At 40.5% G+C, this 27906-nt stretch overlaps 2 protein-coding genes across 2 annotated transcripts in view; both read left to right on the plus strand.

The window, feature by feature from the left end:
- The first annotated feature begins 2130 nt into the window (after window positions 1-2130).
- LOC139305618 (doublesex- and mab-3-related transcription factor A1-like) lies at window positions 2131-3882 on the plus strand. Its single transcript, XM_070929515.1, has 2 exons — window positions 2131-2665; window positions 2911-3882. The coding sequence occupies exons 1-2, from the start codon at window positions 2206-2208 to the stop codon at window positions 3687-3689; spliced, it is 1239 nt and encodes a 412-aa protein (XP_070785616.1). The 5' UTR covers window positions 2131-2205; the 3' UTR covers window positions 3690-3882.
- A 1070-nt stretch (window positions 3883-4952) lies between these two features.
- Window positions 4953-27906, plus strand: part of LOC139305617 (glucosidase 2 subunit beta-like) — a 107658-nt gene continuing 84704 nt past the window's right edge. Inside the window, exons 1-8 of the mRNA XM_070929514.1 lie at window positions 4953-5034; window positions 5448-5564; window positions 6229-6324; window positions 8350-8407; window positions 9396-9513; window positions 14008-14137; window positions 20645-20711; window positions 24732-24810. Coding sequence (XP_070785615.1) covers window positions 4953-5034; window positions 5448-5564; window positions 6229-6324; window positions 8350-8407; window positions 9396-9513; window positions 14008-14137; window positions 20645-20711; window positions 24732-24810 — 747 coding nt within the window. The remainder of the gene's footprint in view (window positions 5035-5447; window positions 5565-6228; window positions 6325-8349; window positions 8408-9395; window positions 9514-14007; window positions 14138-20644; window positions 20712-24731; window positions 24811-27906) is intronic.

Here is a 27906-nt window from a genome sequence, read left to right on the forward strand (position 1 = left end):
TGAGAAATTTCCTTGTCTCAAGGTGAAACTGATCTGGTTTGAAGGCACTTTAAACAACCAGCTTGGCTTGGCCTTGTAGTAATCCTATGATCCACAGACAAACAGAAGAGGCAGTAAATGAGTAAATATAACACTACAGCTTTTATCCATAATCCAATTTATAGAGGCTTTTCCAAAACAGCTATTTTTGTCCTATTTTCCTCCTCTGGGTAATTAGAAATAAGACTGAAAAAGGAACCTTTCCAAAAGCTCAATATATTGTGACACACACATTTGCATTTGCATTTTTCAACACCACACTGCTTCCAGCCACCCTCCCTGCCAGAAAAGACTGTAACTGGTCCGAATCAACCGCCTAAGTGATCGGTGAGAGCAGCTTAATGTGCCTGGATAAACTCGCCAGCCACAAATCCAAACCTCGAATTCCACTTCACAGTGGATGAAATGATAAAAAGCTGCATGTGCGTCCACACAGCATCTGCATTCACTGGCGTTTATTTATGCTTTCAGTTTACGTATTCTTTGTTGATGGATGCATTTCAGATTATCGTCATGTCCTGCACAGCTGGAGTGAGTCTGTACCAACCCCTATCTATCAAGGCCCATAACTTGTGGAACATCTTTCTGCAAATAGCAGACTCGCTTCTCATTATCTGGATGCTTTTGTTACGACAAATGCCCGTGCACACATTGGTGCGGATTTTGTGATTTTGCACAACATGTGGTGGCTCTTTGCATATGCACATGCATGATTGTAATGGGGCAGCTGGGCAGGTATGCTACTGATAAGATCCCTCACTTAAGGATGGAGGATGGAGCAGGCATCCGTGCGAAGAAGAGGTTAAAAAAGGCGCCATCTGTCACTCATAAATCTTCATCATTTTAATCTTTTATCAGCAAGCTGAAACACCCACCAATCTGTACGTGTGGCAAGTAGTGATATTAACGAATAATAATAATAGCTATGTCTGCATCCAAATAATTGTGTATTGTACCATAAGTAATTTTCCTGGCCTCTGCTGTAGCAGACCTTCCTCAGAGATGTCCTCCACGGAATCATTATCTCAGTAAAACACTACAAGGGGGTCGAGTGCATCTGCTGCCTCTTTAACCTACATCCATTATTCAGAGCTTGTCTGGTGGAGTCAGAACTACGGTGAGACCAAGAGAAGTCACTGATGTCTCACTCTTATATCTCCAGATGATTAGGAGATGTCTAATAGCTGAGGATACCATCATTACTAACATTGCAGTTACCATTTCAGTGTCTGTTAGCACATGACATCTCAGACCAGTGCAAGCATACACTGTACACATACACATTTGCAGAGAATGAAAAGGAAGGAAGACAGTGTGCCTATGTGCAAATGCATGACCTACAGTGTTTTAGTTATGTGTTTCCCTTGGTGACTGCCACTGTGTTTGTCACATTATGCTCAAGTAGTTTTCCATGTAATAACGGTAAGGCAATCTGTCGGCATGTAACTGGATCCAGTTTGAATGGAGAGAAATGAATGAAACATGTGACAAGGTGTGATTAGTTTTCCATCTTCCTGGGTGTTTGTTGACAGATGGGTCTTTTGTCAAGGTAATTTGTTCAACAGAATAACCAGGTAGATAATTACCTGTTGCTTTTGTGGCCATTGTTGTGTTAAAAACATCCTAATAGTGAATATTCATTGCTCAGTAGGGCAACCAAAGAGGGTCATTGTGTCTCGCTGACCTGAGGCAACATGTTTTTCTTTGCGTTTTGAAAAAGCTATAAGTCACCTAAAAGTCCACCGTATTGACTGGCAGTGCAGATTAAACATAGTAGATCTTAAAGCAACCTAAACTTCAATGCAAATTTGAATGTAATTTCAGATCACAATTTCTGAGTGTACCATTACAGATCATGCAGTCTGGTCTTGGCAGGCCTCCCTGTTTCTTAAACTACAGCTGCATATAGGCTCAGTTGCATCAGATTAGACCACTATTCATCCGGGATGCAAATAAACATGATAGGGTATTAAGAGGTTGGAGCGGAAAGGGGTGTGACCAGGGTGTTGTATTTCACGTCAAACCACCTGGAGAGGAGACACTTAAGGCGCACTGGTTCAGGGTGCCAGCTCAGTACAGAGACGCCAGTCACTAAAGAAGGCCACATCCTCGAATGACGACACTTGCATAACTGTACTGGACTTTGTATTTGCATCCCCTCAGGTAATGGACAGCAGGATCAGACCGCTTGGCCTGGCCGGGCACACCGCCAACCCGCTCGGTGGCATGCAGGTGCCCCCTTCCCTTCTGCGTCCTCCGCCTCTCTTCCTCCGGGCTTGCAACCCCGCGCTGGAGAGGGGATACCCCCGCACCCCGAAGTGCGCCAGATGCAGGAACCACGGCGTGGTCTCCGCGCTGAAAGGCCACAAGCGCTTCTGCCGCTGGAGAGACTGCGTGTGCGCAAAGTGCACTCTGATCGCGGAGAGGCAGCGGGTGATGGCCGCGCAGGTGGCGCTGAGGAGGCAGCAGGCTCAGGAGGAGAGCGAGGCCCGGGAGCTCCGGCTCCTGTACCCCGGCTCAGGGATCGGTGGGGAAACAGGGATCCCTCAGGGGTCACCCGTAGGCACCAGCAACACTCCAACAGCTTCCAGTTTTGATGTTTTTGGAGCAGAGAACCAAAAAGATGGTATGTTAAAAATATTAGATTGGAGATTATTTTACCCGTCTCTGTTTAAATAGAAATGGGTCATCATTCAATTGCTTATTATTATTAATTTGAATTCAAAGTGAGATGTTATTATTTTAGGTTTATTCGCAGTTTGTGACATTCAAGTGACCAGAAAATATAATAGCATATATACTTAATAAGACTGCATTGTTTCAAGCAACTTTTGATTTTAAACCACTTGTTTTCTTTTGTCCACATTTCAGATGAGAAATTGAGCAAGTACAACTTTTACAACGGACTCATGGGTCGGCCCCTCTTTGCACCCCAGACAGCACGGCTGCCCTCCCCAACTGACAAGAGGGACCTGTCTCCTAACAAGGACAGCGCCACCTTATTCAACGACGGCAGCGCAAGTCCGTCCCCGGTGTTTGATCACACAGAGAGTCCGCAGAGGTCGCCTTCCCCCTCGGATCCAGAGTCAGGCAGCGAGTCGGAGAAACCCAGGGACTACCCGAGCCTGGACCGGGACCCCACCGACATCATGGCCAAGATCTTCCCCCATCAGAAACGGGACATCCTGGAGTCTATGGTGAGAACGTGCAAAGGCGACATTGTCAGATCAATTGAACTGGCGTTGAGCTCCAAAGAGAACAAAATTGACTCCGAGAGCTTTTCTCTGTCGAATCACCCAAACGCGCTCAGGCCCTCTCTTGGACTGCCTGGAGCGCTTGGTGCTCTGGGGAACAAGTCCGCCTTCTCCCCGCTCCACATGCCTCCCACGGCCGCCGGGGGAGACAGTTTGTACGGGCTCGGGCCTCGCCTCGGTGCCAGCCCCTTACGGCTAGCCTATTCCTCTGCAAACGGTGGTATGGCAGGTTTCATGTCGCCATACATGACATCCGGACTGATGCCAGTGTTTCCACTGCGTCCACCCTTGGACTCATATTCCTTCCCGAGCATGATCCGAGACCTCTCTTACCTTCAGAGCAAAGAGTCACTATGCAGCACAGGTCTTTTCACACGTCCCAACAGTGAAAAATGACAAATTCAAATTGACACCTGAACATTTTTATTCTTATTGTAAACTGGCTTTTGGATTTAGCTTTAAAGTGTCCCAAACCCAGCAAAAGGGCTTATTGAAATCACTGCTTTCTGACAATTTACTTTTAAAACTTGACTGTTTTTTTTATAGTGTACATGTTGTAAAGAGTGTTTATTATTAATAAAGAAATCAAAAGGTGCTCTTGTTTTATATGTGTTCATGATTTCGTGCCATAAATATATCTACTTTTCTTCCCACAATGAGATAAATAAAAAAAAAACTATTTAGTGTTTATAGTCTCACACAAAAAAACGTTCTCCTTCACCCACACATTTAGTGATGGATTCTGTGTTTTACGGTTGATTTATCCCCTGATATGTATTCTGACCTGTTTTTAGCCTACAGCCCACTACTGGAGATCACTTTAAACTGTATAAGGCTCAACACAATAAACCATTAATGATATCACACAAAGTAAAATCTGCATGGCCAAAACTGCTGTGCAATGGAACTCTTGGGACTGTTTTTCATTTTAGTCAGGCGTCTACAGATTTTCCTTCACCCATCTCCATGATACAGTGATGCAACGCTACAATGCAGTCAGTGAACACAACACTGGGACGTCTAAGAGTTAAAAGCTACAATGAAGGGAATGAACAGGACGCTGGGACTTCACACTATTCAGTGAATGAGTGGAGTGTCGATGGTCAGTGAAGTGTACTCTCAGTATTCAGTCAGCAGACCTATGCGGTTGGTAACAAGGGTAATTACTGCCCCCTTTCGCTTCTGAACAACTTTGCGTATTTGATAAAATGTCCTCATTACTTGATGTGCTTGTGCTAGTGAGGGGTGCACATTTAGTCACAATATTCATCACGTTGCCCGACATGCACTTCTTACCGACTAGAAAACGTGAAAGATGTTTATTCAAAATTACAAAGAAACTTAGTTAAGCCTAAACAGCTCGCAGACTACTCGTCTTTCCATTTTGAAAAACGTCGATAAAGTCTAAACTAATAATGTGAACAAGTGTATTTCTTTCTCCGCCTCACATAGCCATTCTCACTCATGATTGGTCAAAGGAAGCACATGCGGCTCGGATAAAAGCCAATGAAAAGCCTCAGACGCGTCACGTGACCGCATGTTTCAGGAAGTCAGGCCATGGCCAGTTTAAATGTTGGATGTATTATCATGAGTTTGAAACGCCTTTGAGCGGGGTTTTGTGAGGCAAGAGGGAGGCAGTTTACAGTTCTGCCATCTGACATGCGTTTCCACATTATTATCGCCGCAGTCTGTTGGTGTGGTTTCGTAGACTCGCGGAAAATAAGAGGAATATCTTCGTCTTGTAAGTTAACTATCCCCTTCTAGCTAGCTTAAGGCTAAGTAGCTATCATCATATTTGTAAATAACACAGCATGGTGTAACGTGCTGTGACTTTAACAGCTTCTTAGCTTCAACACAGACAACATGTTGCAAGTGCTTATGAGGCTGTCATCGTTGAATATGGTTTGTAACAACTGTACACCGCATTTAAAGTTTGATCAGGGTGGTAGCAATGATACTAGACCTAGTTTGTTTTAATAGTTTCTGTAGCATTTCTTCACAAACTCTAGACTTAAGCACTGAGCTTTTATCCTGAAATAAATACTATAGATACAAAGTGTTGTTATAAGTCTACTCCTTTGCTTGGTTACATTTCTAGCTGCAGTTCAAGGTCATCATCATGCATCAGTCCGTAATGTTTTTGTTCTGTAACAGACAAGCGGTTCTACAGGGAGAGGAAGTCCTTTCTGTGCATTGATGGGTCGAAAATCATCCCCTTTGAGCAGGTGAACGATGACTACTGCGACTGTGAAGATGGCTCTGATGAACCAGGTAAAAAGTTAACCTATGGGTGAGTGGGTGTCTGTTTACCAATGTTAGCAAACTGTGAGTCACCTCTGTGACCTGTGCACTGTTAATAATTATTAGTTTGTGGGAAAATAGTATTTGACTTGACTTACTGTTGTACTGTTTAGGTTTTCAGATATGTTAGATAAGTTAGTGTTTGTGTGCCATTTCTTTGTGATAGGTGGAGGTAAATAATGGGCTGCACTATCTATCAAATTAACTGACACTGACACATTTTAAAACTGACCATGTGCTATTCAGGCTCTATTATAGCCAGACATTTGCTATTTGCCATCATGAACCTAGGTCATGAATTACTGTATTAAATTAATTTTATTTAGATGTCATGCTGTCTCGTGACCACTCCCTCATTGGATTATTAAACATATAAAGCATACAACACATCACTGTCATCATCATCATTCATCATGGTTGCAAAAATGAGGCACACTAAAACAAAACAACAATAACAGAACAGAACTTAAGCATCATCTGTACAAGTGCCTTTTAAAAAGGTTGAAAAGGACATACTATATTTTACTCTCATCAGCCCCTGTGCATGTATTATGAATAGTTTTGATTAGATTAATTTGTCTCTAAAAGTTATTTTATTTATGCAGTGCTGACCTCTGCCCCTACCCCCATGTAGGCACCTCAGCCTGTCCGCGTGGCCGATTCTACTGCACCAATCTGGGTTTCCGCCCACACTACATCCCATCATCGCGAGTCAATGATGGCATCTGTGGTAAGGTTTTTTATATTGCATTATATTGGATGAGATAATACTCTCCTGAGAGGTGACTTTAATAAACTTTATAATCTTTTGAAGTGAGGCAATGGATCAACAATGTGTTCTGCTTCAGTGTTTTTCAAGGACAACAAGGGCAGCTCTGCAAGTGCTGTAGTGATAAACAGATTTCTTCTTGCAGAAAATGAATCGCTGTCTTATTTGTTCAAAATAGCTGGTCGAAGGGTTTGATGCTGAATGTGCTCCAATATCTTGCCACTTATTAATTTCATACGTAGTTGTTGGTTTTAAAGTTCACGTCCCTTTTTTTTATCAAGTAAGAAGTTGTTCTGTTTGCCTTTTCCCCATTTGTGTGTTTTGCAAACATGGACAGGAATTCATATTTTACATGATGTCAAGAAGCTGACATGTTGGTGTACAAACTGTCACTCCCTTTGGAGCACAAACAAACAGATGAAGCAGACACAGCAAACAAAACATGGCTTTCTAACACACACATACCAGCATGCACACACACTCTCTCCTCTCACAGTTTTCCTTGAAAAACATCCTGTCCTTTTCCTCAAGGCTTTTCTCCATTCTCTCTTGTAAAATCTGCCACACTCTATGCCTAATCAGATAGTTTTTCAGCCCCCCTTCTCATCCACTTCCAGTAGCTCTCCACTTTGGATAAAATCAATACATTCCATTGTCGACATCTCCTCTCTGTCACCGGCACTTTCAGCAACATTAGAAGGCATGCAACCATCCAGGGTAAAAAACTGAAGGAATGAAGAATGAAAGAGCAGTACTGGAATGTTTCTCAAAGCCTCCATCTCCCTTTCCTCCTTTCTTTTTTCTACTCCCACCTGTCTTCTCATACCTTCCCTGCCTTGAATGGAGCCGCTTAATAGGTAACACGTTGTCGCTTTTCCTCCTCGGCTGGTTGTTGAGAGATTTTCATTGGCCCCCCTTTCTGGGCTGTAAAGGTCTTGTTCCACTGGTCACCAATGGGGTTCTGGATAATTGAGAAATATCACACTGTGTCCACTCCCTTGGGTGAAACATCTAAGCAAAAGCCAGATCTGAGCACTTACAAAACACCATGCAGCAGATCTTCTAAGTGGTCGATCTCGAGAGACTCTCTCTGAACCAGAGAGCGATAGATATAGCGCAGACACAAAAATCTGCTGGATGCAGGATGAAAAGTGAAAACAAAAGATCAACAATATCTGCACTTAAGAGAGTATTTATACATTTGTCAATTCTATCAGTGTAAGACAGTTGATGTAAGCCACGTAGATATGCCATTTAATAGGTGTTAATTGTCAATATTGGCAATTGGTGCTAATATCAGAATTACACAGAAAATCATCACAATGTAGTTGTTTTGTGCAATCATTTGACAATTTTAAGGATGCTCTCATTTAATGCTGCAACTCACGATCATTTTCATATTGATTAAAGGAATATACAGTTACATACTATCATTTTATCTATGACTTACTGAAAAATGTCCCTTATAATTTCCTGCAGCACAAGATGACATCTTCAAATGTCATCCCAAATATTCAGTTAACTACCATGGAAACTGGAACGAGTGAATATTTGACATTTTCTCCTGGAAAAATGACTGAAATGATGACTCGATTATCAGAATAGTTGCAAATAAATTTTATTTTAATAAATTGTTTTGGCTCGACTATCATTATACCATGTCTTGTTTTTAATGATGCTGTTTATGTGTCTAAATGGCTATGAAAATGATGTGCTGTATGTTGCAAAGTGAAAGATTGTAGTGGCCAAATCTTCAAACGTGAGTGATACTCTGCTCCAAAAGCACCTGAAAACAAATGATTCATAGTTGCTGATAATATGTTTTTCACGAGTATTGTTTTTGTGTCCTTATCTATTGCCAGATGATGTATTAATCACATGATTTAGAATAAATCTCTATTGCTCACCTCTACTTGCTGATATGTTCAATGCTCTTCTGTTCTCTTGTATGTGCATTGGATTGGTTTCTCCCGTGTCTCGTGCCAGATTGCTGCGATGCCTCAGATGAATACAACAGCCACGCTCGCTGCCAGAACACTTGCTGGTCAGTTGAATCAAAACTGAGATTCAATATTTATAAAATAACACATGCAGATTTTGACTCCAAAATATTGCATTAAAGGCCCACACATTACCAAAGAAATAAATATTCAACTAGTCCATTTTAATTTTGGAAATGTATCAAACAGTACATTTTGGGCAATTTGATAAAAAAATGCAAATCTTTTTAAATCCAAGTTGTCTTTATCAAAAAGCTATTTATCATAGCAGCAGTGTCATAGACTGTTCACTTGCTGCACTCATGTGTAAGTGACTCATTCACTGTGCCACCAGGGGGCATGGTGTCACTATGATTTAAAAACTTGATACAGTTCAGACCTTCTCTTGTAATGTTTTTGCGTCACAATATTGTTTTGAAGAATTCATCCATGATAAAGTCAGATCTGACTCACCACCTCATTATATTTTCCTTCTCGCACTATAAATTGTTCTCTCAATAACCCCATTCAGAGGTGTTTTTCATGCAGATCATTCTACAGGATATAAATTGCACACACTGCATAGATTGTAGGTCTGTGAATAAAAATACTTATAGAACACAGGCTCCTGCCAGGTCATATTTATCATCCTCTCTGAGCTGCACTGCAAACATTGACCATGCTATGATGCTGAAATGTAGCCCGCTGTGTAAATGTAACTTCTAATATGGTAACCCACGTCTTTTGTTGACAGTTCTCTGGTATTTCATTCACAGCCATTCGCCCCCAAAACCACATACAAGCCGAGTATATCTCATTATGTTTTCACAAGGTCCACACTCACATTGTGTTTGCCAGACTTCAAAAACAATTTAGTTCAGCCACAGAGCATCAGCCCCCATCTTATTTACTCTTCTATTTCCCATTTGGATTCCTGCTGCATTGTGGGCCCTTAAAAAATTGGATTGCACCATTTCAATGACCGTAGCAGGGGTGGCCGATGTTTTCTCAGTAATGATGGGACTATGCATCCTCTGTCTCGCTCTCCTCCAGGAATCTGGGACAGAGAGAGAGAGCGTATGTGGAGGGCCAGATGAGGACCTTGGACGAGGGTTTGCAACTCAAGCAGCAACTGATTGAGGAGGGAGTGCTGCTGTGGAGGGAGAAACAGGTACAGTGTATTCTGCTGAAGTAACCACTACCGTATGGTATGTAGTAGTAACAGAGGATAGTCATCAGGGTTTTCCCATAAAAGCTTTATCCTGTTCCCATTGTGAGAAAACCAGTGACTTTCACTTTTGCTTTTCAAACTTACTTTAGTTTGACCTGCACAAAATATACACTAGGTTCATTAAGTGATCTATATATAGTCTATAGCGGCCTATATTTTAACTTAATCCCTTGATCAGTAGAGACCAGGTGACCTTACATTGTTGGGAAACACCCTAAATGTAGCGTTTTAATACATGAAGTACCAAAAATATATCTCTACTGAGATCTTCTGAGAGCCACATTTGCCACTAATGACCTCTTTCAACCTTTCTCAGCCCTTTGTGACTGTATTTCACAACTGTTGTTACCTATTGATTAACTGTCCAACCTTTTGGTTTGCTATGGTCATCCCCAGGTTTAGTTTGGTATGGTTTACTGTGCAAACATTCTGTACCTGTAACCTATTTCCTTACACACTGAGATGCAGAGTGTGTCCTGTAGCCTGCATAATAAACACTGGCCTGGTGTCAGAGCCCATTGCAGTCAACATGGTGAACCCATGGATGTATTCTGAACTGCGGCACAGATTCATGTGCGTTGTAAGCTAATTTCTGGCTGCTCTGCATTCAGTGGATTAATTTTGCTCTGGAATATTTGGTTGCAATTTTATAGCAATGTCCTGGGTTTGATTCTGGCCAGTGGATTATGTTGCATGTGGTTTTTCTTCCTCTTTTTTTATCTTTTGTTATTGTCAACTTCCAAATTATAGCAGCATGCCCCTAAAATGATCATAAAAATGTACCAATGTGCGTCTTACCTTGTAGTTACTATGTGTAGATATTTTTCCATTATTCTCAATAGACTTAATTAACTTTTCACCTTGGCTACTGTTGTGTTATTACCTGGTTTGCTAGCTAACACATGTGATTGATAGGGACGTTGAGGTTAATTTGCTTTTATGTGTGTTGCGCTCAGAGAGTTCCTACTCTAAATGAGCAGCTTGTGATATTGTTTTGACCATGCATGTACACGACATCTGCTGCTACAGGCGTCTGCTGTGCAGTTTCCAACACCAACCTCAGCCTGCTGTGCTGTTTTGTTTTTGGCATGTCACCGTGAGATGTTCACTATTTTTTAAGAACTGTTAAAAAACCTTTTCTTAGCCACTACCCACCCATTTTAGCATAACAAACATATCACTATATTATGATTATATTCAAAATGACGTTCAAAATTCGAAATCACGTCTCCTATCCAAACAATTCTAGTCATCTGTAAAACATCATCATATTCTTCTCCTGTCATAAACTTTACATTTTACTGTATCTCAACCACCCTGAAGCCATCAGGAGTAAATGGTTGGCAGTAAGTCGCCAAAAGTAAACGAGTACCTGAGTGATCAAGCCCATTTTGAATCAGCATGCTCCTTTACAGAGCTTCAAGGTAAGCAGAAACTACTTCAGTTTTTTCCCTGCTCTCCATTTGCACATTTAGTTCAACAAGCACTAGGGCAAATTAGAAGCTGGAGCCCTGGAGTTCGGCGCAAATTAAATTGGTAAATTTGGCAGCTGAGGATCTCTTTAGATGTTTGTAAGTTATATTTACTGGTTCAGTGGTCTCATTACGTGACACATTATCTTAATTTAGGAAATACAAGTTGCTCTCCCTGTACTGTTTGATGGTCAAGTCAATTCATTGTCAAAGTGTGATTAGTAATAGAAAACTGAACGTTGTAGGACCAGAGTATTGTTCAACATGTAGTTATGGTAATTTTAAAGTATGTAATTGGGATTCTGAAGGACTCATTTCAAGCCGAAAAATGTTGCTGCAGCACATTTCACAGTTCTGTAACTTTCTCAGGGCTGCCCTCAATCCTAGTGTTATTTATGCATTGATTATGTGAGAAATTACTTTATTTCAAGGTGGCACTTTACCGCAACATTTGTGTAAATAATGCATTTCAGGATTGTCAGGCTTGTTTAAAACACGCATTACTTGTAATTTGGAAGATACAGTTGAAAAGATGCCACTTATTTAACAACAGAGATTTTGATCCAAGGCCACTCTTTGTCACACACACGCTCACATGTGTGGTTTGCCAGCTGATGGTCTCTTGAGTGTGTACCTTGCACTCTTCTTTTCTGTTCTGTTCTCTTTTTTTCTCCCCATGTTCTTTTCTGTTGCGGCTGACTGGCAGATCGAGGCTGAAGTGTCACCCAGCCCTCCTAGCCCAGCCGCACATTGTGATCTTCTTCTCTCTGTGTGTCTCTGTTGATATGGCGGGGTTACCTCAGGGGCCACACAGGGACTCAAAAGTGAACTCCCCCTGCGGTTCAAGGGTTAAAGAAGAATCTGCTGTTAAAGAAAACTTTTAAATCAAATTAGAAACATTTACAGTGAAAGCTGAGTGTCGCGTGTCAGAACCAGCGGAAATAGGAATGCTGCGGTTAATTGACTACAAATTGGTATTCAATGAAATCCTCTTTCAGGTTTGTGATTATCTTTCTGTTGATTGGCCCACTGTAAGATGTAGCAATGTACAATTTAAAGCAGGGACTGGTGTGCAGCATTTGCCTAGTCCTCAAAACCTTTTTAAAATGTTTAATATTTTTAATATGGCTTTGTCTGAATTTTGTCAGGATTTCAGAGGACATAGCAGGGAGAAGTCTCAAACGTGTACTGAATCAGCACTCAATTTTACTCATCCAAATTGGAATATTGCTTATTTTTTCAGGTTAATGTGTAATTTAACAGATATATGTCTTTATGGAGCTCTTATTTTTCTATGCAGTTCATTGAAAGACCTTATGCAGACACAAATACTGTGCGCATTAGTTACCGGTGTTTTATACAGTATTTTTTACATTGTGGAGGAACCTTTTACATGCTATGGGTGTTATTCATAAGTAAATATGTTCTTGTACGCTCAAAATGGAGCCCATAAATCACTGCAGCAAAATGAAGGTGGCTAAGCAAGCAGCGTGGCCTAGAAAGGTAGTCATCCCTATCCGAACCAAGCAGAATCCATCACTGCATTATGAGAGTCTCTGAGGAGGCATTGGAAAGCAGTATTGACACACACACACACACACACACACACACACACGTAAACAAGGAGCCGCTGCTCTTTCATATTAATTGGTCCATTACAGAGACTGATGATAGGTTATGCTTTGTTGTCAAAAGCTGTCATATTTGGGGTGACAGCAACACTTCCTGACGCAATTGATTTAAATAGTTCTTTGCGCAGGCCCGACTGCTAACGCACACGCTTTTGATATACGTGGCCCGGTTGGGGTCTGGAGGTAGATACATTGATGCATAAAGACAGAGAAGGCAAGAGAAGGGGATAAGACCAGAGACTGATTCAATCCTAAAAACATGTTAATAGAAAATAATACTGTGGTTCAGATTAACAAGGTTCTTTTAAATGGAATTGTACTTAATTATACTACATGCTGAATCTGTAGTAGCTAAAAAGAGACTGCAGCCTCTGTGAGGCTGTACTTAGAGCTAAATGCTAAGATCAGCATGCTAACATGCTCACAGTGAAAATGCTAACATGCTCATCTTTAGCAGGTAAAATGTTTGCCATCTTAGTTTAGCGTGTTAGCATGCTAAGATTAGCTAATTAGCATTAAACTCAAAGTGCAGCTGGGGCTGATGAGAATGTATTTAGTTCTGCAGGTATTCGGTCATAAACCAAAGAATTGGACAAATAAAAATGTTGACCTGATGATGGTGCAAGATGAAAATTCAAAAGATCATCAAAAGTTATCACAATTCATCCTGAGGGGAACACGAATGTCTGTACTTAATGTCATTGCCATCTCTAGAGCCACAACACTAGCATGGCTAAAAATGCTCCAAAATGATCTACATTTTCCAAACTGGAAAGTACTAGCTCTACGGTATGCTTAATCTACAATGCAAGCCTTAATAATCAATTTTGAAATATTGTATCTAATATCCAATACCTGAAGTAAAGTGATCCAGTACCCCTGAAGAAAAAGCTAAGACACCTGGCATGCAAACTAAATGTCATTGTACAGTATATGGTCTTTGGTCATTTGTATGTTCATATGCAGTGGATAATAGCTGCAATTTACAAAAAGGACATTTAAGATCGAGTTTGGAGCTAAGAGTGGTGGGAAAGTTACATGGGTGATTTGATTGGGACTGAATGTCCAGAATTTTCAAGATGGAATGGATTTTTTCATTTTTGGAAATTGTATTTTCTATGTAGATATGTGCCACAAATCAGTGATAATATCAGGAAAAAAATATCAGTCTGCAGGTACAGTCAAACTTATTTCCTGACTGTAAACTAGAAAAGCATGGCACTAACTGACTGTACTAAAACTGTGTTTGAATAGTATGAAAGTGTCCATCACCTCTTTGCCATGTTATGCTGATCTTAGACATTGTGTGTTTCTGTATTGTCTCTCTTCAGGCCCAGCTCAGAGAGCTTCAGCAGGTAGCTGAGGACCTACAGATCAAATTAGAGGAACACAGAAGGAGGAAACACGAGGCCGACCGACTCAAAGAGCAAACGTTAAAGGCGCTGGAAGCAGGGGAAGGTGGTAAGTGTCCTGCCACCTTTAACCTGCCATGATTTGGTTTGAGTCCATTCAAAGCAATTTGGACAATCCACAGAATTGCTTCAGTTTGTAGATATAGTTAGTTCCTTGTTACGACGACCACAGGGCAACTTCCGTTTTATTACAGCTCAGCCTTACATTGAACAGAGGTAAATTGACCTTGGCACCTCAGGCCGGATGGTCAGGAAGACAAATGGTAGAACATCAGAAGTGGCTAGAAGGGTTAAATACAGATGCCTATGCCATTGAAATAAATGAACTAGGAGAGGAGTGCTGAGCAGCAGCACATTGCAGTCCAACAGCTCTCCTTTTACGTTCCTGAAACCTTCAGAGAGAAGTTTCTTATGACTCACAGGAAAATTCCCTTATCGCTCCACGCACTAGCTGGCTCGGCATTTAAATGATGTTCAGACTTGCGTATGAGAATGTACAGAACGTGTGTGTGTGTGTGTGTGTTGGGAAGGATAGAGATTAGTGGAGGTAAATTAGCTCAGTTTAGAATTTTTAGATTGTAGCAGAATAGATATTTACATATTCCCATTTGTAATGACCTATAAAACACACACCTTTAACACAAGTTAAAACACAAACTTTTCTTTTTAACACATTTATTCTGTTGTTTGAATGTCAGTACACCAAACAAAAAGCAACACATTTATTCAGAATATCATTTTTTTTACTTTTCACACTTTGCTCTCATGTTCTTCTGTCATGAAATGCTGGCAATTGATTGTTTAGTGTCAAACTGGCCCTCAAGTAAAAGTTTTGGTTGCAATAAAGGTCATTTGACTTTGGTGGTTCCTCTGAGCATGCATCCATCATGCTTCCCACTGTGTGAGCTGACCTTTGCTAGTCGTCACAGGCCCCCCGTGTTCTTATGCCTGTCATCCTTTACTTCCATTACTGCTCATCTTCAGGGTGTAACAACCATCAATTTTCATTTCCGTGGTGGCGTTGGCATGTCTTGTCCATGTTGACTATTCATCTAGGCTTTTATTATGCAGTTCGAATGACAGTTTGTGTGTGTTGAAGTTGAAGGGAAGTTTCAGTGACTTAAAGGCTACTTATCTTGCCTTTTTCAGGCCTGCAGCCTATGACATTACATGTTGATTAATACTTGAATTTTATTTTTTTAACACCTTTAATCTGCAGACATTATAACTCAGGAAATGCTTATGTTTCTTAGTTAAAACATTCACACAGTAAAGCAGATATTGTACAAGTGAAGAAATCATCCAGGATGTATTTTCCCAATGTGTAACTTTTATATTTGATGGAATTCTTAATGTGATCTGGCTGATGCATGGCCCTGAGCTTGTTTTTTAAAATACTTTATCAGAAGAGCAACCTAAGCACGCCCTTACTTACTATCTTTTTTAAAATGCTACTTTTCTTGTGCTAGGCAGCAGTTAGGGATCACTTACACTACAGTTTTAAATGATGCATTTAATTTCATATTCGTGCAGTAAGACCACACCCATATTCAAACCGACTTGAATGCCTTAAATTGGGTTTAGTTTACTTGTCTCAAATGTTTCTTGGATTACAAAGTAAATGGCCACAGTTTTCTCCATGTTATTCTATATCTCTTTAACATCATGTCGTTTTGCCATCATGGCAAAATAAAGAATAATAATAAAGTATTTCTGATTCTGATGACCTGTCAACTGATTGTCGGGCAAGAGGACCTTTAATTGCTTTTTTCACCCCTTATGCATTGACTAATACATCTTTTAACCTGTACCTTCTGAGTGCTTCCACATTATTTGTTAAACCTTCAAAACAATTGCCCTAAAAGATCCTTAAACTACAGAGGACCCAAGAGGACTAATATTGAGATGTCTCAATTAAATATAGGAACATCACAACAAAGAAACAGTTTTTAATGAACGTCTTGTCTTTCCCTTTATGACCTGTCAATAGAGCGTCTCAAAATAGGAATGAAAAGCCAGAAGAACAAGCAGCTGAGCCTGCAAAGTAGAACTTAACAGTCTTTCCCTTTACGGCTGCTGTCGCTCAAACATGTCTCCCGGGCTTCACGCACAGTTATTGAGACATTTTAAAGGGCCAGGTTATTTGTACCCACAAAGACAATTGCAGTTTCTCATGGTGCAGTGCTTTTGGTGTGATGAAACAATAATGGCAGGACTTGGAGAATTGGAGATACTGGATGTTGTTACAGTATGAGTGCCTCATTTTATTCAGCATTAAAGCTTTTTTGCGTACATGCTTTTATAGGACTCTGAGCAGGTGCCAGCTGATGTGATACCATAACACAGTCCATGAAATAATGCACATAATGTATGATTATTACGTTTTCAGGATACAGGGATACTGCACATTGTTTTCACACATTGACAGCACGTTCCTGAGCTGTATCCTGTCAATTTATTAGCTCAGTATTTACGATTCTCTCACATTTTGCAAAGCATGCTAGGAAATCTGGATAAATCCCCATTGAATAACAAAGACTTTGCTGTTCCCGGCTAGTCAGAAAGGACACTGATCTTGTGTGCTTGTTTTTTTGAAAAGATCCTTTTTAATGCCAACCCCAATAAGCGTTAGGTTCACATGGAGGTCTCTTCCTCCTCTGATGATGTTTATTTGATATGATCCCCTCAGATAAAGACATGCTGTATTTTATGTCTGTTACTCTCTCTAATGGTACGTCCCAATATGCAAAGCTACACTGTCTCAGAGTTCACCCACAGTTTGAGGGGATTTCCTCAGGTTCATCGTTAATCCAGCAGTTGACCTGATTTCTCTAGCGGACCATCTTGCGAACCACCTCCCTACTACTCATGTTTCCAAATGTACACGAGTGCAGTTAGACTCCCTGTAGCATAAATTAAGTGTACTGAGATGGTAGGATGCCTCAGCCGTAAGCCCAGCTTAGTTTGTTGTAATCATACCACACCATGTTTTCTTAAACATACTGCACATTTTGTATGAACAAGATTTCAAATCAATAATTTTGCAGTTATGTCAAATATGGACATAATTCACGGTCTGCCCATTTGAATATGAGGATCATGCAATTTCACTTGAAAAAGATGTCCTTATTTGACGTAATTTCATTGCGTTGCTTCTTGTTCACATTTAAATTTTAATGTACCTTAAAGGGTCTGATTGGTAGGTTTTTCCAACAATACAGTCATGCAGCTGTCTGAGTCATATTCATTCATATGTTTCCCCAGCAGTGGTAAACCCATAGCAGAGTGTAATTATTACATAGTCAGATATGTCATTTTTATTTATGTAGGTTTTCCATCCCCTTCTGAATCACTTTTGTCATTAGCAATTCATAAAACACACTGTAGCGCAACAAATAGCACCTAGTTCTTATCAGATGGTAATGTTAGACTGACAGTAAATAATCTATTGTCATCTATGAGTCTATCATCAAATAATTTTGATGCATAAATAAGGAAACCACATGGGCATTCATTTAGTATAAGAATGTGTGGCACTTAAAGTAAATCCTCCTAGAACAACAAAAGCTTATCTGGTGCTCCGCCATACCTTGGCCTAAGGGAGATCATTGTTGTTTGTTAGGGAGATCATTATGGATTTTACCATATTCATTAAGTCATTTGACTAATTATCAGAGGAGGCCTAGAGGCATAGAAGTATTAAGTATTTCACAAGGAAGTGCCAATTACGTAAAAATAAGACATTTACACCTGGTAGTTTTAATTTATACCTGCGTGCATTTACACCAGCATTACCATGCATTTTTCCTCATCCAGATAAGATATCCAGATACAGATTGCATATTAATAGTAGGTGTCATAGGTTTACTGTAGAAACCCCCAAAATGATCCTTTAATCCCAGTTTCAAAAGCACTGGTTTAGTCTTTAGTGAATTGACAACCTTCCCTCAGCCCATCAGGTTGTGCTAACCCTGCTAGAGAGTTTAATGAGTGACTCATACTCAGACTCAGATAGGTTTGCACTCTACCTCCTCTCTTAAAACACAGACCTCTGCTGTTTTTACTTTTGCTTCTTGCTGCTGTTCTGACACATTTAGGATATAGTACGTTCAACTTGCACACTGGCGCTCACTGGTGAGCTTAAATGTAGGACTAATATATCTTATATCTCAGCTATTTAGGTATCTAAAGTCACTGTCAAACACATTTTCAATTTGTTGAGTAAAACAGAACCAATTCATTTAATGAGTAGTCTTCGTTAGATTCGAGAGAGATGGAAAAAATAAAAGAATGTTGAATGTTTAAACCTAAGTAAGTGGCGTACTTATTTCTACAGGCAGTAGCACAAAATGTTCAATATTGTCCAGACAGTCCCATTAAAGATATACAGGGCCAGTTACTGTAAATGGGGTACAGCTGAAATGTGTACTATTAGAGATACTTTTAACAACTTTGTACAACATGTCTTGTGAAAATGTGAATTTTACACATTAATTTGTCTCATTTGTGATGCCTGTCATAGAAGCGCTAGGTTGTAAAAAATGTTTCGGAAAACTGCTTTCAGTATTAACATGAGAGTGCTGAGAAATACGGCAATTGACTCAGAAACTTTAAACAAATTTAAATTAGTAAGCTGGTGATCGTGTACACCGTATTTTTATTATTGTGCTGCAGTGTTTTCAGAGTGTGATACAGTATCTGAATCATCCTGATTCTGTAGACCCGCACCATCCGATGCACCCTTTAGGTTAAAGCACTTATCTGCAGATTCTATTATTTACAGAATCTCCTCTTCTCTGTAAAGTAAAAGTTCAGTGCAGCACATGCAGCCTTTTGATCCAGTTCCATCTCAGAGCATTTTTTCCCTCAGAAAGGGGTAATTTCCTGCCTGGAAATGCTGCTTAATAGTGTATAAAAGAAAGCAAAATGTGTGTTTTGTTAGCCTTGGAGTGCAGAGCCTACAATAACAAAGCAATCTCTGTGTGGATAACATGGTCTGTAGCCTAGGCGCAGATCTGCAGTCTCCTGCTGATATGTTCCATTTTCTCTGTTCTCTTTGTGCCTCTCTTATTTTACAAGTGTGCTGTGCTATCGCCAGGGCAACATGGGTGGATGAGTGATGGTGTCCATTAGTAAACATAGCCCCCTATATGTGCCATCGGCCTAAAGAGCCAATGTCTTGAACCTCCTTTCTCTGTTTTTTTTTCTGCCCTCCTACTCTCTCCTCACTTATTTTCCACATTCTTCCCCACTCTTTCTCTTACCTTTTACCACATCATCCCCCCACCCCCACTCCATCTTTTCCTTTCCCTGCCTTCCTCTCCTCCCTTCTCCATCTATTCTCCTTATGGTTGTTTTTCATAGCTACAGCTCTGCAGTAGAGGGAGGGATGAGACCATTTCTCTTCCTCCTTTGTGCACTCATTTTTGCGAGACAGAGCGACTAGAGGATGGGTTGAGAATGTCAAGCATTAGGTTGGGAATAGAGCGCTGTTCAAACAAAAGAATAGGCCACTAATATGACAGATGCTGTGTGTATTGCAGAAGAATATTAGCAAATCTTGTTTTTTCCCCTTGGTTGAGTAGAGTCAACAACGGGGGTGAGGAATCTGGCTTCTCATAGACATTTGCTGCTTCCAGTCATGTCGTGGGTGACAAGATGTGGCGTACAATCTTTTTAAACTTAAATCCAAAAAAACAGCATGGCTTTATAAATATGGATTAAAGGTTCACTTTGGCACGGCTGCTTTTTTGAACTAGTTTTTTTGTGGGGTTTTTTGCACCCCTGCAGCACACACTCAACACAGGCGCTCTACTGTACACTGGAAAAAAATGCTAATTTCACAATTAGCTTTTCTGTAATTAGTACGGAAAGGTAATTGCGGCGGATGTGCAATTAGCATTATGTAAAGTGCTTTTCCCCAGACTTAGGGGCCAATCAGTTTGCCCCTTTACATTCTCCGTTCTGCTGATGATGTGGGAGATGCTTAGTGCCGAACATAAGAGAACTTCCTCTCCCTCCCACTTCAATGAATGCGATTCACAAAATGAATCAGTTGGGGTCACATGCTCGCTGGAAAGGGGGTTGAGGAAGTTTTTGCGTCTCCTTTTCATCTGCCTGTGAATATGAATGGAGAAGCGGGAAATCACTGTCATACCAGCCGTTACAGCACAAAGCCTCCTGATTGCATTCTGGACTCTGACATGCTTTTTTTTCCTACAGGGAAACCAAATGTTCTTGCACAGCGTGACTGACTCATTGCCTGATTGCCCAAAAACCTCCACCCCCCCCACCCCATCCTGCTCCCCATATTTTTTAAATCCAACTCCAGCTCTGTCCTTTTCTCTATCCCTGCCGCTCAGTTTGCATTCCAATGGATTAGTGTTTATAGCGGTGATTGGTGATTAAAGAGCAAATCCAACATAGCTTTGCAAAAACAACACCACCTCTTTGTTATCATGACTTATTGTGTTTTAGAACATGGACAGCTACAGTGTTTGTTTCTGAAAACTATGAGGTAATTGCACATTAACCAAGATATTATTTTTCTTTTTAGGTCTCAGACGTCAGAACAGCACAGTAAACAGCATTTTCAAGTTACTGGACAGCAATAAAGATGGCAGGTAACTAACTTGCTGATTTGTTTCATCGTTGACATTTGAGGACCTTGTGGCTCCAGTTTTCATGTTAATGTTCTGCCCAATGCTAACCCATTGTTAATGACTCTTGAAACTATGACACCCCTACAGAGCCCATGCATGTCTGATGTGTTGGCCTTAAAATGTTAATGAAAATAGCAGTAAATTGTATTATTAGTTGTAAAACAGAGTTGGCATTTTTAGATTTATTTAGATTTTTAGATATTAGGGATCCACATCTGATGTTTTTTATACTGAAACAGTTTTCCCCTTAGGATTTTACTCTTGCCAGGGTGAGAAGGCTTCTGTCACAGTATTTAGATTTCTATAAAATCCAATACTAAAGAAACTCTTAAAGCTTATTTGCTCGTAGTTTTGGCTTTTTCCTCCTGCTGTGCAGTTTTAAAAATGTACCAGAGTGGGCATGACGGCTGAGGAGTGTGGGGAAAAAAAGGAACATGGTTGAAGGTTTCAATTCTGGCTTTATATTTCAGTGGTACTTTTTTTCTTCCAAATGATCTACTGTCCTTGAACTGCCTATTTTAACCAGTGGATGCTAAAATGAGCAAGGTTTAGTGAAGTGAAGATAGCTGTGGCACATTTTGGCCTCAAATGTTGACAAAAAGACTGACATTGTCATTTAAAATCTTGTAAGAGTGAAGTACAAAATAGAAGTGAACAACTTAAAAAGGAGGGCTATTTGAGGGTCTTGCAGGTCCTGATATTAATGGTAAATTTAGTTGTAGATCTTTTTCAATTCAGTTTTTCAAATCTGATTAATTTAATAGCCACCAGCTAATTACATAAAATTGCACAAAAAACAACACTGAGCATGAAAATTTTCCTCGAGAGAAATCCTGCTAACACAGCACAGTGAAACGCAAACAACACAAAAGATGAGTAAGATAGAGATCCATAACGCTGGATTAAAATAATGACTCATATTTTTGCTCTCACGTTTATCTTATATTGCTCATGCTATAAGATAAATGGGTTTTTCTTGAGGACCTAATTCACATCAGTATATATATATATATATATATATATATATATGTGCTACACTCATTAGTTCCACTTAAACTTCTGATGCAGTGAAGTCTCATCAGTCTGAGTTGAGTGCACACATCTCATTCCCTGAAACTCCTACACCTATTTGTTCTTCAGCAAGCTTCAAAAAGTAATTCATTGCCTTATTTGCATTGTTTAATCTTCAAGTCCCAACAGACCCACTTGTCGCCCCCCCCACCCAATCTCCCAGCTTCCCCTCAGCCACCCAAGATGACTAACTTGCTGTCGTGAGCAGTGTTTAACCTCTGCCAGCTTTAAAGAGAATGGCATCCATTTTGCTTTCCAGCAAGATACTTAAATTTACTGGTGGCTTGCAGAAAAACAGAGCGCATGATATCCAATGAGCCTGTCCCCTTCATGCTTTTTCTCCACTGCTATACCCACCCTCACTTTCCCACACCACGCCTGGGGAAAAAAAAATCAATACTGCTTAAGCTAACTGGGCATATTCTCCCGGAAAGGAAGCGGGGCTGGGCATAGTAAACTGAAAGCACTATAAAACATATGGCTGCATCGAGGACGAAGTGCTTGTGCAGCGATTTTCCAGGGAGCGCTATGTGCCCACATATGCATTCCTGCGCCTGGATGTGTACCATTATTCAGCCCTTCTGCCCCCTTCCCCTTCCCTCCCCAGCTCTGTCTCCATCCATCCACTCTATCCCCTCCATCCCAAGCGGTGTCTCTCCACGGGCTACGCTTAAACAAACACATTACTAAGCTGAAATATCTGCAAGTGCCGCTTATTTCTATGCCGCCATTGTTTCAGCCCGTCAGTCAATGGGATTCGGTGAGCTGGCCATCTTCAGGCAGGACATGTATTGATGCCCATTTGAATAAAGCAGGAGGTGGAGGCTTTGTATATGTACGCTACATCACCATTTTTTTGTGAAAGGCTCTGCTGCTCATACGCCCAAGTGTCAAGCTTGATTTAGTTGCCATTATAATAAATGCAAAGTACAAAGTCACCAGTATACCTGATGCTTGCACGTTGCCAGGCAATTTGCTGACTTTGAACCGGATTAGCATGCACATTGCAGACTCTTTATCTTGTACAAAAAAGCTCTTGGCTTTGTCCCTAATGACACTTAGCAAAACACTACCCCGTTCTTAATCCACTCGATTGGAATTGCTAATTATCCTTAATGCAGATTCACAGATAATTGTTCTCTCATTTATACTGTGAACTAATCTCATTTTTGTGTCCATTTAGCTACCCAATACTTGCTTCATGACAAAAATGGCAACAATATTTTTCATGAAGTTTTGAATCCACTCTGAAATACATAAAGGAATATGTCAAAAGCTAACATGCTACTGATAATCATCACAATTGTGTACACACACATATATATATATGTACATGTATTTCATTTTTATTTTTTTTACAAATATTAGCTCAGTAGAAATGTTATTGTTCCTGTGATTTGTGCGTTAGCGGGTTCAGACCTTTTTGGTCACATCTACCACATGCAGTTAGTAAATGTTCACTCTGGAAGTTTCTTCCGAACAGTTTGTTCTATGGGGGAAAGAAATCTGCTCCACACATTGGTCATTAAGGTAGCTTCTGGACTTCCTCACCATCATTTCATCCCGAACCTTCCAAAGCACCACACACAAGTGCAACCCACTGTGCCAGCTGGCAGGCAGTTGGCAGCCCAGTGCAGGATTAACTGGTACCAGTATGCTGGCCTATAAATAGAGTCTACCAACTGCTTCAGGAAATGAACCATGATGGAGCCTCCCAAAGGCCCACGAACAGGTTGTGCTTTTTATCCCCTCCTCTCTGTCGGGATTATAAGTGTGTGTGAGTTCCCTAATGTTTATTACGGTCTTTCAGTCAAACCCACTGTAGGTGTGCATTGCAAAGCACCTGCATTTATGATGCCATGGTCTATATGTGTATAAGTGGCCTCTGCGATTGGGGCCAAAGCCAAGTTTTCTTAACGCCAGATTTTCAGAGCCGTTGCTCTGCAGCCTCTGTGCCGCCTCACAATGGGGAGAGCCATTGTTTTCCTCCAGCACTTACCCCGAGCATTGATCCTCTGTAGTGGAACAAGCTATTCGCTTTGTATGTTTGCCTGCTCTTCCGCTTTTGATGGACTCCCGGGATTGATCCTGGCTATGCAGTCATTATCTCAGCTCAGTAATGTTAGTTTAGGTGGAACCTCTGGAACAAAGACACCAGCAGGGAAGATTGGCTGAAGAAAAGATCTAAGTGTTCTAGGATAAGAAGTGGTGAGATTTTGATTGTGCTGTGTGTTGCATTGTGTTGCGTGCCACTCGGAGTGAGATAAAAGGACAGAGAATCTGAGTCAATGCAATGTTGACTAAGCCCGAACTGACCTAAAGAATGAGCTCAGCCAAAAATGACAATGTTCAACTTGCCCTCATGTGAGAAACACCAATAAAGTTTGTTTGCAGTTCAATATACATGAGTTAGCTATAGGGCTGCTTTTTCCTGTCATCTCCAGAGGAAAACAGAAGTACTGACTGGTTCACTGATAACTCGGATAACTCCAAATAGCTTGTGCACCTTAATCTTGTGCTTTGGGTCCAAAAGTGCAATATTTATTTTATTCTTTCATCGGTTTTCCTTACTTGCAAAGCTCAAGTTCCCCTACAGCAAGTCCAGTGGAAATGTTTTGCTGGAATACAGGTTGTTCCCATCAGTTGCAGTAGTGAAGACCTCGACATGGTCAGAGACCATGATGGAATCAGCCCATCATATATAAAAATGTGTTTTAAACTGTGAGGAATGCTAATATACTAACCACATTTTGTTAATAAATGGCCATGAGGAATTTTAAGTTGACTTGAACTAAGTATCTGTACTATTTTGTGAATTTTAGTGTTGGAAGGAAAAAAAACTTCATTGTACCAAAAGACCAACTCACACTGCTGTCATCTGCTTCTGCTTATTTTTTTTAAACACAACAGTATAACAGTGGATGAAGTCCAGGCTAAAGTGGCACTCGTCCGTGATGAGGAGCGGGTTCTCTCTGAGGATGAAGCAGTGGTAAGTTGTCGTTTATTCATACGTTTTATACTACAATGCTGGTAGGTATAATGAGGGCTGGGGGCCATCAAGGGTGCAAGGGGCCATGTCCTGTCTGACTTTGAGGTGTGAAGTGTGTAACAAGGTATTGTAATATACACTGTATCATCTAAATACATTGGTATACTGCATGTCTATTTCTATTAGAGGAGATGGGATAAGGGTGGCGTTAATTCTATATTTTTCTTATTCTCAATACATCCCATGAAAAGATAAACCTAACGCTAACCAAATATTTATTAAGAAATGGCTAAATAGTTCCCTAAAACAACCGGGCACGGTAGATTTTAGCAAACATTACTCAAACAAGAGTAAATAGTAGATATGTTGGGAACTATTTACGGACTAATACGCATTTGGTGCATTAGTTTAGCATTTTTCAGATTTGCCAAACAAACAAGCTGATGTACATCTACATCCACCTTTTTGAATCTTGCTTGGGTTGACTGTCTGTCTGCCCGAGTTGACTGTTCTTCTCCACTTGTACAACAGGGTCCCTTCCACATTCATTTGAATTCCAAACAGGACAAGCACAGTTTCCCAACAGTGATTTTCCCTCAAGCTGCAATGTGTGAGAATGCGGCTGTCTGTTTCACTTTAAACTTGTTGAGCCTCCCTCTTACCAGGCAGCAGATATCAAAATCTCTGGCTGTAAACAAAATGGCTAGAGCTCAATTCTTCCTTTTCTTCTTCTCCCTGTTCCCTTTTTCTACTATAAATGGAAATTGGTATGCACAGTCATACACACATGCACACAGAAAAACGTCTGCTGGGTTCTCCTACCGCAGAGCAGGGAAAGTTCAGCTTGTGAGTAGGTTGTCACATTGCTGAAAATGTGTTTCCAGAGATTTTTCACAAATTAAGTTTGCTGTATTTATGGTTGGAGTAGAAATGTCCCCCACTCTCTTAGGGGTGACAATGTGTATCTTGCATTGGCTTACAAATTTTAGGTGCTGTGAAATACTGCTGTCAATCTTCCTCTATAATCCCATTCGAATTTCATGCCTTATTGTTTTTAATATTCACATTTTTAATGCTCAGATTTAGCCTATTATTAATATTTACTATGTACCTATACTCTGTATACACAGGCTTAAGCATTGCCAAATTGGTATCGTGGAGTTTCACAACTCTGTCAGTGATGGTCGCGTAGCTAGGAACCGTGCACCTTGGCTCAAACTTGTGGAGGAAATCTTTAAACCCAGACCCTTGCGAGATGTTAATCGGTCTCATTTGCAGATAAACCTCGTCAATTTGAGTGTAATCGCCTTTTGGTGGATTCCTCGGACTCTAGATCACCTACCTTGTCAGGGTGTAGTGTAATCAGGTGTGCCCTCAGGTAGCTCGCTGTTTAGTGACATTTCATTTGGACCTTGCATATCCTGCAGATTACCATATCATTATGTGTTATTTTCCCATTTGTTGATGGAAATCAAAAAACTTTCCAATTCCTTAAAAATGCAGGTAGGCCAAGACGAGAAGGGTGTGATTCACTCACGTCAGTCAACATAATTATTAAAAAATAATAATGATACACGTTTGAATAGTTATTTCAGCATTCGCTTTGGATTATTTGTTTTTACTATTCAATTTATATTCGACTCCCGAAATTCATTCCAACAGCCCTACTGTAAAATGTCTAACTAAAGAAACACTTTGGATGTTGTGGTGTTGATATATAACAGAAGACACATAAGCAGCACCAAAGCTGTAACCAACATGAAAGGCTCACGGATGGGGAAAAAAAATCTGTGCTCAGTTGTTATTTCTGCTGGCTAACGGGGAGGCATTCCTAATGTATTCAACTGCATCTGAGGAGGATGAATCCCTATGAATATGCATGAATATGAAAATGTGTACTTAACTGCAACCACAACAAACGGTGATCAAGCTGGGCAAATTAAACAGGGTGCCATTGACAGTACTTAACAGGCAATTTACATTAGAACTGACAAGCGGCCCTGTGTTAGCACCTTAATCAAGGTCCAAGGGCAGCAACAGTTGTACCATATGAGAAGTTAATTCTGTGTACTGGGAGAATTTTAGATGAATGATTTTGCGTCATAACCATTTATTACTTCTTTGCTATGGCCTCCTTGACATTTCTATCATAGAAATACATTTTCTGCCCACGTTAATTGTGCAGTTCTGTTGCTGTACAGCCAGTGCACACCCTAAATATGTGTAAATCCTTTCAGGTTGATGAATAAATACCACAGTAGTTGAGAGAACACAGTAACACCGGATCTTCATGCTGTTTTCTTTTTGTGTATATATGTGGACAGAAAGGAAAAGCAAATTATTTCCTCATCTGCATTCAGTTGTAATGTCTGAAGACCTTGATTATTTTTCACACTCTGGGATAGGGCCATATTTTTTTCTTCTTGCACGCTTATTCAATTTGTGTCATTTTCACACCTTTTTTATTAGTTTCCCCCTTCTTTTTCCTCTCTCTTAAGAAGCTTTGGCCTCCACAGAAAATTCAGTTTCCACTTCAGCGGCCCAGATAATTCAAGAACAGAGAGGATTTTCAGGAGAACAATTTGATGATCAAAGGAGGCACTCCACTCGGGAGGGAAAAGGGATATTCTGACGTGGCCCTCCCTTAGTATTCTGTCATTATGTTATAGCCCTCCATTCCTGCAGAAACCACTGTTAATGTAGATTCAAGTTCACTCACAATTTGAAGGTAATTATAGGTATCCAAGAAGAATGTCTTGTCATTTTACAAGAAATAGCACCATTCTTGTCGAGTTGTCTCCTCTTTCAGTACCTTAAATACATCATAGAGACCTCAAGATATCATTTCAATACTCAAACTGAAACATTTGCACTGAATCAGCTCTCAGCAAAGTCTTGCAAAGAGAGGACTGTCCTCTCCTTTGGTATTAACCGTAGGACAATACATTCTCAGAAGCACCAAAGTGTGACCAAGCTCGGACTGTAGCTGCGTGCTGGTGAACAGAGCTGGAGGAAATTGCCTTCTCTCAAGAAATAGGCATTTGTGCAGAGGTGAATTTCACTTATCCATCTCCTACCCTCCTGCCTCCCTTCAAA

This window comes from Enoplosus armatus, chromosome 23, assembly GCF_043641665.1.
Source record: "Enoplosus armatus isolate fEnoArm2 chromosome 23, fEnoArm2.hap1, whole genome shotgun sequence".
NCBI classification, from domain to species: domain Eukaryota; kingdom Metazoa; phylum Chordata; class Actinopteri; order Centrarchiformes; family Enoplosidae; genus Enoplosus; species Enoplosus armatus.